Source organism: Fukomys damarensis, unplaced genomic scaffold (genome assembly GCF_012274545.1).
Source record: "Fukomys damarensis isolate Sample0158 unplaced genomic scaffold, DMR_v1.0_HiC HiC_scaffold_37, whole genome shotgun sequence".
Lineage (NCBI taxonomy): Eukaryota > Metazoa > Chordata > Mammalia > Rodentia > Bathyergidae > Fukomys > Fukomys damarensis.
In genome coordinates this window covers 11699453-11712623 of record NW_022900949.1, presented here as the reverse complement: position 1 = coordinate 11712623, position 13171 = coordinate 11699453, and the positions used below count along the sequence as shown (strand labels likewise).

General features: G+C 38.8%; 1 protein-coding gene across 4 annotated transcripts in view; it reads left to right on the top strand.

Moving 5' to 3' along the window:
* LOC104869644 (leukotriene-B4 omega-hydroxylase 3) overlaps positions 1 to 13171 on the top strand; it is a 31724-nt gene that overhangs the window by 8826 nt on the left and 9727 nt on the right. For 2 of the 4 annotated variants that reach the window (XM_033759768.1, XM_033759769.1), the window contains 2 exons: positions 12925 to 12978; positions 13069 to 13145. In XM_033759768.1, coding sequence (XP_033615659.1) covers positions 12925 to 12978; positions 13069 to 13145 — 131 coding nt within the window. The remainder of the gene's footprint in view (positions 1 to 12924; positions 12979 to 13068; positions 13146 to 13171) is intronic. The other 2 variants (XM_033759771.1, XM_033759770.1) reach the window with 1 other exon arrangement.

Genomic DNA, 13171 nt, shown 5'->3' with positions numbered 1-13171 from the left:
TAGTACTTGAAAGATCTCATTCCAGGCTCTCCTTGCCCCAAGGGTTTGTGTTGAAAAGTCTGCTGTGATTCTGATGGGCTTTCCTTTGTATGTGATTTGCTTCTTTTCTCTTACTGCTTGTAGTATTTTGTTCTTCTGTTGGGTTTCTGGGATCTTGATTATTATATGTCTAGGTGTAGATGTTTTTGATTGTAGCTAGTTGAGGTCCTATATGCCTCAGTTATCTGCATGTCAAATTCTTCCCCTCTGTTTGGGAAGTTTTCTGTCATTAATTCTGCAAATAGCTTTTTAAAGTCATTTGTATTTTCTCCTGTTACTTCATGTATTCCTATCAGTCTTATGTCATTCTTCTTTGCATCATCTAGGAGTTGTTGGATGGATTTCTCATGATCTCTTACTGTTTTTAAGAGACCTCTCTTTTCATGGTCACTGACTGCAGTCTTATCTTCTATATCTGAGAGTCTATCTGCGCATTCTTTTATTCTGTTGCATACACTTTCAATGGAGTGTTTAATTTGTTTGAATCTGTTTTATGGATTCCATGTCTTTCCTATGTTGAGCGTTTATTTTTTCCATTTCTTTCTTATGTTGGACCTTCATGGCTTCTATCATGGTCCTGAGCTCATCTATTTTTTTGTCAGTTTCTGTTCTAGAGTCTCGAATCATGACTTCCATTTTGCTCACTATCTCTATGGTTATCTGGGAAATTATTTCTGTTTTGAATTTTTCTAGAGCCTGATTGATCTGTTTTGTTACTTCCTGTGCTTTGAGTTCAGGGTGTCCTGGTGGTTCACTATTGGCCTTTTCATCCTCATTTGCCCTACTGTTTGCCATTGGTGAACTGGAAGTCTGTCATGTCTTACTTAAGTGTTTTCTCATTTTAATTTTTGTTGTCAGACTGTCCTTGGTTTAATCTCTGGATTATCACCCAAATCTTCCTGATATAGTTGCGCCCTAGCTTCTGTGTCTCTAACGACCCACAGACATTCTCATTTTCATAACATCAGAGAAAACAGCTCATCAAATCAACAGCAATGCTTTACCCCAATTGATACAATCAGCAACACATTAAGATCAAGCACAACTTGGACACTGACTGCCTGTGGTAGTCACTAGTCTATCACCCTTAAATCATTTGAATTAAATTGAAATCAAGAAGCAGTCCAGAACATGTCTGCAGTGAACAAAATTTCAATATAGTGTATTTACCATTTAATGGCTCAGACAGAACGAGGATGCAAGACCCCTGATCTCAGTTAGCTGATGGCTGAACGCCATGATGCTGACTGACCTCGGGCTGCAAGGCCCAGATTGAGTTCCCCAACCTTCTGAATGGTTGAACTCCACAACATTCTATTACAGGTTTCCCACGCCCTTTCTTTAAAGATGTTCAAAGTTGGGAACTCAGAAAAATACCCTTATGACCACCTCTGTCTTGCAGAGTGGGTCCAAAGACTTGCACAGTCAGGAAGTCTGAGAGTGTGGGGGGGGAGCTTATGGGGGTTCAGGGGCGCCCGGGCGGCTACCTTCCTGGCACTTGAGTGATGGCGGCTAGCTCAGGAGCAGGCATAGTTCTCCTTCCCGCGGTGAATCGGGGCCCGGCCTACCTCGCCTAAATTCTTAGATGCTCACATGTGTGACTTATTAATTTCACTTCAGAGTATGGCTTCAGTGTACATCCATTTAGCTATAAATATCTCCAGTTTCTCATTCTTCATGGCTGAGTAGTACTCCATTTTCTAAAAAACCCACCCCTTCTTTATCCAGTCTCCAGGCGATGGGCTGTTTCCAATTGAATCTTAAGGGAAGAGAGGGCCTGAAATTGCTATGACTTGTGACCCAAGATGGCAGTGGTCTGGTTCCTTCAGTGTGGTTTTGTTTCTTTCAGTTTTAGTTTTCTTCCTTTCTTTTCTGGTTTTTTTTTTTCTTTCTTTTTTTAAGGCAGGATCTTGCTTTGTAGTTCAGATTGGCCCTGAACTTACTATGTAGCCCCAGGTTGGCCTCAAATTTGTGGCAATCCTCCTGTCTCAGCTTCCTGACTGCTGGGATTACAGGTGTTCCCCACCATACCCAGTTCTGCTTCTTTCATTTCTAAAAATTCTTTCCTCCTTTCAGTAAGTTGGCTAAAGGTTTGTGTATTTTTTATTATTATTTTAAACAACCAGCTCTTCAATTCATTTTTTTTTAGTTTGTTTCATTAATTTCCTCATTGGTCTTTATGATTTCTCTCATCGTTGTACTGCACATGGTGTGGGTTTGTACTCTTGTTCATCTAGTTTCTTGAGGTGCATCATTAGGTCATTTATCTGAGCTTGCTGTGGGTTTCTGATGTAAGCATTCACATCAATAAGATTTCTTCTCAGGACTGTTTTCATGCTGCTCTATAGGTTTTGGTATATTGTACTGGCATTAGCGTGTCTGATGCTAGGGTACGTTCCATTTCTTCTTTGATTTCTGTTGTGATCCCTTGAGTGTTCCAGAGTGTGTTATTTGATATCTACTTGCTGGTAAAATTTCTGTGGTTTCTTTGCATTATAATTACATTTTCAATGAGCTAAAGTCTGATAGAATACATGGGATGATTCCAATTCTTTTGTATTTATTTAAATAACTTTATGGATTTGTATGTTGTCTATTTTCAAGAAAGTTTCATGTGCTACTGAGAAGAACGTGTGCTGTAGTAGTGTAGATATTCTGTAGATATTTATGAAATCCATTTTTTCTAAAGTATGGCGCAGCTCTGATATTTCTTTGCTATTTTTTGTTGAGTGGATTTGGCTATTTTTGAAAGGGATACTGAGGTCAGCCACTGTACTATTCATTTGATCTTTTGTGCCTCAATATTTGGTGCATATATATTTCCAATTGTTATCTCTTTCTGTTGAATTGCTCTTTAAACTAATATGTAGCAGCATTCTTTTCTCTTGTAATCAGTTTTATCTCTAAGTTTACTTTTTCTGAGAATGTAATTATTACCACTGCTTGTTTCAGCCTCCTGGTGCATAGAATATTGTTTTAAAATTAAATTTTAGTTTGTGGAGTTCCTTTTGGGTGAGTTTCTTGAATACAACAGACTGTTGGTTTCTATTTTTTGATGCAGTCTTCCAATCTGTGCTTTTCCCTGAAAGATATTGATCCTTTCTTGTTATTGCTGGCTTTGTTGTTGTTGTTGTTTATGCCTTAATTTCTACTTTTTTTTTTTAACTACTCACCTGTGCTTGATGTATTCATCTATCTGGCTCTGTTGACTTCATTATGTCTTCATTGGCTTCATTGTGTGATATTCCAGTTGCTTTTTGAAGTAACATTTTTGTGTTCACATATCTCTTAAAGTGTTTTTTTTCACTATGGGGGATTGAACTCAGGACCTCATGACCTTGAGCTTGTGAGGCAGGCGTGGTGCCATTAAGCTAAATCCCTGGAGCCATCTTAAAGTGTTTTGTTGTGGTTGTTGTTGTTGGGAAATGTCATTTCTCCATGAATTTTAGCAGATAGTTCTCCAGGATGTATTAGTCTGGGTTGAAATTTGTTCTTTTTATGGTGAAACATTCCACTTCAAGCTCTCTTGGTTTTAACAGCTTGTGTGGAGATGTTGGCAGCGATCCTAATGGGTTTACTCTGTACATAAGTTTTTACTTTTTTCTAATCACTTTTATGATTCTGCCTTTTTGTTGTACCTCTAGGATTTTGACTTTGATGTCTCATGTGGAATTTCTTTTTTCATTGTAATTATTTGGTGTTTCGTAAGCCTTACCTGTTTCCTGAGTTTTCCCCTCATATTTAGCAAATTTCCTGCAAACAGATTTTTAATTTCATTTTTGCTGTCTTCTAATTTTTTTCTAACTTTAAGTAGCCTTAGATCAGTCTTCTCTATGTCACCCAGTAATGGTTGGATGACTTTTTTCTTGTTATCTTATTGTTTTTAAGGCTTATCTGAGTAACTTGGCATGAATTTCCATGTTGTCCTTGATTTCTGAAAGTCTTCACATTAGTAATTTCTGCTGTTTATTAATTCTATAAAATCTTTTATCTTTGGATTTATGTTTGTCATGTTTTGGTAGAATCTGTATATTTGTTAAATTTATCATTCATGTTTTGAATAGTTTTGGTAAGCTCTTTCAATTTTTTATTAATCTCTTCCTTAATCACCTTAGTCAGTTTATATATGAGTCCCATTATCTTTTGGGTTGTGTCATCTTGAGCTCACCTAGTTTCTTTACTTACTCTTTCATTGTTTAATGCAATTCTGCTCTCTGATGTTTTCTTTACTTTCTTTTTTTTCAGCTTTAATTGAGTTTATTGGCACATTTTAGGGATACAGTACAGTTACATTCATTGTTGGGATCTTGTACCTCTACGTGACAGGTCTTGGTTCTCATTTTTTCCCCTTGTCCCTGCCCTCCCTTTACCTCCTCCCCCCCTCCCCATCTACAAACACTTTATTTCCATCTTTTCATTATTTCACATTTTTTCTTTTCCCTTATTACCCTTCCCCTACCCATCCCACCTTCCCTACACCTTTAGTCCCTTTTCTCCCATTTCACAATGTCAGTAATCTTATTAGGATCTTATGTATTATTGCAGTTTATTCACACCAGAAAAACTTCAGTATTTACACATGTGTGACTTATTTATTTCACTTAGGAGTATATCTGCAATATGTATCCATTTTTCTATGAATGAGTCTATTTTCTTGTTCTTTATGGCTGAGTAATATTCCATTTTATAGAAAAACCACATCTTTATCCAGTTTCCAACTGATGGGCAATTGGGCTGTTTCCAAGTTTTAGCTATTACAAATGGTGCCACTATAAACATGGGTGCACATACATCACTGTGATATGATTCTTTTAGTTCTTTTGGAAAGATACCCAGCAGAGGGATGGCTGGGTCAAATGGAACCTCCAGTCCAAGCTCTTTGAGGTATCTCCGTATTGATTTCCATAGTGGTTGCACCAGTCTGCACTCTCCCCAACAATGGAGGAGGGTTCCTTTCTCCCCTCAACCGTGCCAACATTTGTTATTGTGTGATTTCTTGATAGCAGCCATTCTTTGTGGGGTGAGGTGGAATCTCAGTGTTGTTTTCATCTGCATCTCTCGAATGACCAGTGATGTGGAGCATTTTTTCATATATTTACTTGCTGCTTTTACTTCTTTGTCTGAGAAATGTCTGTTCATTTCAGATGCCCACTTTTGAATTGGGTCTTTATATTTGGGGGACTGATTGTTTTGAGTTCTTTATATATTCTAGATAATAGTCCTTTGTCTGAGGAGCAGCTGGTAAAAAGTTTTTCCCACATTGTAGGTTTTCTCTTAGTTCTGTTGATGGTTTCTTTTGCAGTGCAGAAGCTTTTTAGTAAGATGAGATCCCAGTTGTTGATTCTTTCTGCTAGTTCCTGTGCTACTGAGGATTTGTTCATAAAGTCTTTTCCTATGCCATTGTCTTCCAGAGTTATGCCTTACTTACCTTCCAGCAAGTTTAGTGTTTCTTTTTTAATATTTAGATCTTTAATCCACTTGGATTTTAATTTAGTGCATGGTGAAAGATAAGGGTCCAGTTTTAATCTGAGGCAGGTTGAAATCCAGTTTTTCCAACACCATTTATTAAAGAGGCTATCTTTCCTCCACTGAGGATGGTCAGCTCTTTTGTCAAAAATGAAGTAGCTGAGTACATCTGGAGTTGTTTTTGTGTCTTCCAATCTGTTCCACTGATCCTCAGGCCTGTTTCTTTGCCAGTACCATGCTGTTTTTATCACAGTGGCTTTGTAGTATAGTTTCAAATTGGGAATTTTTATACCCGCTGCCATGTGTCTGTTGCCTAGGATGGCTTTTGCAATTCTAGGTCTCTTATGGTTCCAAATGAATTTTTGGATTCCTTTTTCTAGGTCTTTGAAATATAGTGTTGGAATTTCAATTGGCATTGCATTGAATCTGTATAGCAGTTTTGGTATTATGGCCATTTTCACTATGTTGAGACTTCCTACCCAGGAGCAGGGGATATCTTTCCATTTTTTTATAACCTCTTCAATTTCTTTTTTCAGAGTGCTATAGTTTTCAGTGTAGAGGTCTTTTGCTTCTTTTGTTAGATTGATTCCTAGATACTTCATTTTTTTGGATGCTATTGTAAAAGGAATTTTTTCCCTTATTTCTCTCTCAGTGAGTCTGTTATTTGTGTATAAGAAGGCTATTGATTTTTGGGTGTTCACCTTGTATCCAACTACTCTACTGAATTTGTCAATTAAGTCTAGAAGTCTTTTGGTGGAGTTTTTTGGGTCTTCAATGTAGAGTATCATATCATCAGCAAATAATGACAGTTTAACTTCTTCCTTTCCTATCTTTATTGCTTTAATTTCTTTCTCTTGTCTAATTGCTGTGGCTAATGTTTCCAGAACTATATCGAATAAGAGTGGTGATAGTGGGCATCCTTGTCTTATCCCTGATTTTAACATGAAGGTTTTCAGTTTTTGGCCATTTAATATGATGTTGGCTGTTGGTTTTTCATAGATAGCCTTTATTAAGTTGAAATATAGACCATCTATTCCAATTTTTTGCAGGGTTTTTATCATGAATGGGTGTTGAATTTTATCAAGTGCTTTTTCTGCATCTATTGAGAGGATCATATGGTTTTTGTCCTTGACTTTGTTAATATAGTGTGTTACATTTATTGACTTACATATGTTGAACCACCCTTGCATCCCTGGAATCAATCCGACTTGGTCAGGATGCATGATCTTCTTGATAATCCTCTGTATTCTGTTTGCTTGTATCTTATTAAGGATTTTTGCATCTGTATTCATTAAGGAGATGGGCCTGTAGTTCTCTTTTTTAGTTGCATCTTTCCCTGCTTTGGGAATCAAAGTGATACTTGCTTCCAGGAATGAATTTGGAAGTATAGCTTCCCTTTCAATTTCATTGAAAAGTTTGAAGAGTAATGGCAGTAGTTCTTCTCTAAATGTCTTGTAAAATTCAGCAGTGAATCCATCAGGGCCTGGGCTTTTCTTTGTTGGTAAATTTTTAATTTCACTGACTGTAATTGGGGTGTTTAAATGTTTTTATCTTCTTTGTTCAACTTTGGTAATTCATAAGTATCTAGAAATCTGTCCATTTCTTCTGTGTTTTCCATTTTATTGGAGTACAGGTTCTCAAAGTAGGTATTAAAGATCCTCTGTATTTCTATTGGATCTGTTTTGACTTCACCTTTTTCATTTCTGATTGCATGGATCTGAGCCTTTTCTTTCCTTTTTTTGATAAGATTAGCTAAGGGTTTGTCAGTTTTATTTATTCTTTCAAAAAACCAACTCTTTGTTTCATTTATTTTTTGCATCATTTTCTTAGTTTCCATTGCATTGATTTCTGCTTGAATCTTTATAATTTCCTCTCTTGTTCGAGCTTTGGGTTTTTCTTGCTCTTGTTTTTCTAGGAGTCTAAGATTCATCATTAGGTTATTTTAGCTCACTCTGTTTTCCTAGTGTGGGCATTCAATGTTATGAATTTTCCCCTAGAACTGCTTTCATTGTGTCCCATAGATTCCTGTATGTTGTATTGGCATTTTCACTTATTTGTAAAAACTGTCTAATTTCTTCTTTAATTTCCTCTGTAATCCATTGATTGTTCAGGAAAGTGTTGCTCAGTTTCCATGAGCTTGTGAAGTTCCTACAGTTTCTTGTGCTATTGATCTTCAGCTTGATTGCGCTATGATCTGATAATATACAGGGGATGACTTCAATTCTTTTGCATTTATTCAGACCTGTTCTGTGAGCCAATATGTGGTCTATCTTGGAGAATGATCCGTGTGCAGCCAAAAAGAATGTATATTCTGATTTTGTGGGGTGGAATACTCTGTAGACATCTATTAAGTCCATGTGTTCCAAAGCTTGGTTCAGTTCTATTATTTCATTGTTGATTTTCTGCCTAGATGATCTGTCAATTTGTGATAGTGGGGTAATTAAATCCACCACTACAGTTGTATGAGTGCTTATTTGGTTTTTCATGTTACTTAATATTTGTTTTATATAGTTGGGGGCATTTAGATTTGGTTCGTATATGTTTATGATTGTCATCTCTTCCTCTTGAATTGTTCCCTTTACAAGGATGTAGTGGCCTTCTTTGTCTCTCTTAATGAGTTTTGGTTTGAAACTTACTTTGTCTGTGAATAAGATTGCTACCCCTGCTTTTTACTGGGCTCCTGTCACATGGAGAATTGTTTTGCATCCTTTCACTTTCAGTCTATGGGCTTCTTTTTGCACTAGGTGTGTTTCTTGTATACAACATAGTGTTGGATTTTGCTTCTTAATCCATTCTGCCAGTCTATTTCTCTTGATTGGTGAATTGAGGCCATTAACATTGATGGTTATAACTGACATGTTCTGACTTATTACTGTCACATTATTGTCCTTTTGTTGACCCTTTTTACTTTTTCTCCCGTCTCCTTTTCATTTCTTGCCTTACCTATTTGATTTGCTCTGTTGGGCCTCATGGTATTGTGACCTTCGTTGTCCTTTTCTAGGATATTGTTTAGAATTCCTTGTAGTGCTGGTTTGGTGTTCATGAAGTTTCTCAGGTGTTCTTTGTTGTGGATGTATCTTATTTCCCTGTCCATTTTGCAAGAGAGTTTTCATACAATCTAGGTATACAATACAGTTACATTCATTATTGGGATCCTGTACCTTTACATAATAGGTCTTGATTCTCATTTTTCCCCCTTGTCCCTGCTCTCCCCTCACCCCCTTCTCCCCTCGCCATTTACAAACACTTTATTTCCATTTTTCAGTTTCTCATATTTTTTTTCCTCTCCCTTATTACCTTTCCCTCACCCTTCCCACTTTCCCTACACCTTTAGCCCTTTACTTCCTATTTCACATTATTAATTATCTCATTAGGATCCTGTGTACTATTATAGTTTTTCACACCAGAGAAACTATTCGGTATTTCAGTTAAAGAAATCTCTGTATGAACTTTAAAAATAGGAAATCCTAAAATAAAACTAAAAAGGAAAGTAAAAGAGAAAATGCAATGATGTAAGATTAAAATAATCCTTAATTCTGAAGATGAAAATGGTTCCTTAACATATTTAAATTGCTTCTTTCTCTTGTAGTCTTTTCTTATTCTTTTTTTCATTATTTAGAAAATACTTTGTTAGTTTCTGTAATCAAACCCACGTAGATATGACCTTACATATTTAATACAGTGTGTTACCCCTGTACAAATGGAAAAAAATAATAAAAATAAAAAAATTAACATTTCTAGACCAACATGGCTGTCAATTTCTGTACAATGCCAACTCAACACAGTAAATTGGGATAACTTTTTCCAAAGTTGACAGCACCTTTAAAGTTTCCAAAAATTCAAATTTTATATATATATATAGATTTTTTATATAAAAAGACCAATAATAGCAGTATGTTATGCATCAATAGCAGCAACAGCTTTTCCAGGTTCTTCATTCATCTGAACAAAATTATAGACATTCAGCACATGAATACGCTTTTCAATATAGCATCTGTACCATGTATGATGGGGGCTTAGACTTGAGTTAGGACAAGAGGAGTAGGTAGGTGAAAGAATTGGAGAAGGTTTCAAGTGAAGCCAGAGGACATAGAATGACCATCCTATCTTTATGAAACTATTAACTTCAAAGGGGATAGACAGAGTGCAGGAATAAGGATAAGAATATATCCCCTTAACAGTAATAGGGGCTCACTTTCCCTTGAAGCTATGGAGCCATGAGTGAGGTAAAATGACAGGAGAAAAGAACATAAAGAAAAAAATAAAAAAATGATAAAAGAAGAAGTCTGACTTAGGGCAGGAGTAGGAATAAAAAGGGAGATGAGGGATAATATGGTGGAGCAAGAGACTGAGTTGTAGAAAGAGGACAGAAAAAAGAAAGAAATTGTAGGGTGGAATGAGGAAAAGAAAAAGAATTTGAAGGGCCTCTTTCAGACCATGTCTCTGTTGTCATATTGTACCACTTGCAGAACCAAATGCCCTGATCTCAGCTAGTCAATGGCAGGTCCCCGTGACTCAGACTGACCTCAGTCCATAAGGCCTAAATTGAGTTTCCCAACCCACAGGGTTGATCTCCACTCAGTACTATTACAGGTTTCCCCTGCCCTTTCTTTAAAGATGTTAAAAGTTGGGAGCTCAGAAAAATACCCTTCATGACCACCTATGCCTCTGCAGAGTGGGTCCAAGGACTGGGCCAATCAGGAGGTTTGAGAAAGGCAGGGGGAGTCAGGTCGTGGGAGTGTTTCAAGGGCTCCTGAGTGGCTACCTTCCTTGCTGGATCTGGTGGCATGCAGTCAGGAAGGTCACGGACCCACCAGGTGGGCCCAAGTAGGTGGCCGGAAAAATCTCTGGGGGCCTTCCTTGCTGGGGCTGGTGGCCTTGCTTTACTTTCTATTGGTGCCTCATGGACCTGCTTTGAAAGAGCTGGGAATCTTTGGGGCAATTTGTTGCCTTTTTTTTTGTTTGTTTGTTTGTACTGGGGACTGAACTCAGGACCTTGTGCTTATGAGGCAGGCAGTGGAACCACTGAGCTAAATCCCTGGCCTAATTTTTACCTTTTTATGTTCTTTTTTGTGTGTGCTAAATGTTGAGGTGAAATAGAGTGAAGAGAGTTTGTTGTTGATATGTGAATCTCTCCAGTTAGATTGTTTTTTGGTGGTGTGTTCTTGGATTTATTTTTTTTTTTTTTGTACCAGGGTCCTTGCACTTGTGAGGCAGGCCCTGGAACCACTGAGCTAAGTTCCCAGCCCCATCTTGGATTTATTTGTGTAGAAATATTGTCTTCATTGTATTTTACTTGTTTAAGTAGTGCATGCCACTATGTTGTAAGGAGAAAATGTCAACTTCTCATAAGAATGTCACTGCCAAGCCTACATCAATCATAAACATTAAAATTTGTTTTGATAATTTCACCATTTTGTCAATACCCCTTACAGACTGTGTTGATTGTTATCTTGGTTTTTGTGTGGGGGGTGAGGAAATGGAAAGATAGGGGAAAAGGAAGAGTGTATGAAAATGGGAATAGTAGAAGTTAAGAGAAATTCCAATGGCTAAGAAAATAGGAAGTTGTAATCTGTTGAAATCTTTTTTGTTGTTGTTGTTGTTTTTGTATCGTGAATGAAACTCAGGTCCTTGTGCTTGCAAGGCAGGTGCCAGAACCACTGAGCTAAATCCCCAGCCCTGTTGAAATCATTTTATAGATGGGTTAAAGGGCTGGTGTTCTGGTTTGAGAGAGTATTTCTGTAGGCAGGAGGATGAATGTAAATGGGTGGAAATTTATTTAGAGATGGAGGGAGGCTGTGAGGTTGCCGAGCCCATTAATGTTTGTTGGTTTTGTTTCTGTCCTCTAAGCTCAACTTTGTTAACAGTTACCCTGACATGCCCTTAAGTGGTAATGTTTAATTTATAGCACTAGTTACTTAATACGCATACAATAACGCATAAAATTATGCACATCTCTAATGCATATATTTATATTTATGTTGTTGGATAGGTGAAGATGAAGTGGGACAAAGACACTAGATAATGAGGAATAGAGGAGCACAAAGAATGTGGAGGGAGGAGACCCAAAACATAGGAGGGCAGAAACACATTTTTAAAAGAGGAAGCGACTGTGGATGCATCCAGTCCTCCAGGCTGTCACTGAAGGGCCAGATCGCTCCCTTCCTCAGTCTGATCCTTCCCCAGGGTTTCATGTAAGCTGCATCTGCGGTGGGCCTGGGGTGGGGTACCGTGATCTAGGCATGGTCTAGTCTCCCCTTTCCCACCTCTAAACACTGGATTTTAGTCCAACTGGATTATGCTTTTAGGTATCCTCCCATACCAGACTTTATCTTTTGCCCCTGGAGACACTCACCCTATCTGTCGCCCACAAGTCAACCATGGAGGACCTTCTACCTTTTCCATTTTACACAGGCCAGGTAAACAGGGGAAGAGGCTGAGGCAGACATCCCCACCTCATCTAAAACCCCATCTGTCTGACCTCTGGTCATGTCTGCTTTCCTCTAGAGTGTCTGGGTGATGTCTCCAGTATGGGGACATCTATTGTATGGTCACATCTTGTACACTCACATTAACACCTGGGTTCCAGTTACACCTGGTATATGTTGTACCCTGTTCCCTCTGTTTTACCCCTGGGATTACATAAACATAGTCACATCTGGGACTCAGTGATGGCCAAGCCCATTTGGGGGATTTTGATGTCTGACTTTTTCTTGTATGAGCTGCTGTTAGAGACTATCTTTTTGTGTGGCTGATTACATCTGGGCCATGGTTGGGGCTGGTCTGAGGCCAGGACTCAGGGTGCCTCTGAGAAATGACTGAGATCTTATTTCAGTCTTGTCTAAGGCAAGTATAAGGTGCATCCAGGCCACACCTGAGACCCGCATGGGTTACATCTGGAATATTAACTGGACTATATTTAAACACTGTCTATGAACTGTCTTTGGGCTTCACTGAGGTCATGTCAGACCATCTGGTGTGTATCAGAGCATACTGTGTTGTGTCGTGGTTGTCATACATGCTGTGTCCTAACAGGACATGTTAACACAGGGGATTGTGTCCTATGTCCCCAGTTTATGTCAGGAGATGTCAGAGGTTGCAAAGGAGAACAGCATGTCCTAAGTTTGTAGAAAGATCTCTATAAAGTGTTTTTCTGTGCATGGGCTTGGCAGAACTACTGGACTATGTAGGAACCATGCCAAGGTGGGGTGGGGCATGTTGTCCTGTATTAGGCTGTGCCTGTGCTCTAATCTACTGATGCTGCCTCTCCTGCACCCCCACATCCTGCTTTCTGTCTCTGGCTCCCATTCAGCATGCTGGGATCGGAGGGGAGAAATACAGGCCCCTGACTGAGACCGCCCCCCCCCCCATCCATGCTTTCCCTTTCTTAATGGTCCCGTTTGTTCTGTTTCCTGCTAGTTCAGATTTCAGTCAAAGATGTCTTCTTCTACAGCTTCCTGAGACCCTGGCTGGGTGAGTACCTGCAGGTAAAGGGGCTGGGGGACAGCCGGGGGGACCAGGGAAGGGGCTTCCTTTGCCCACTGCCCATGGCTGCCCCACCAGGGGATGGGCTCTTGCTGAGTGCTGGTGACAAGTGGAGCCGCCACCGTCGCATGCTGACACCCGCCTTCCATTTCAACATCCTGAAGCCCTACGTGAAGATTTT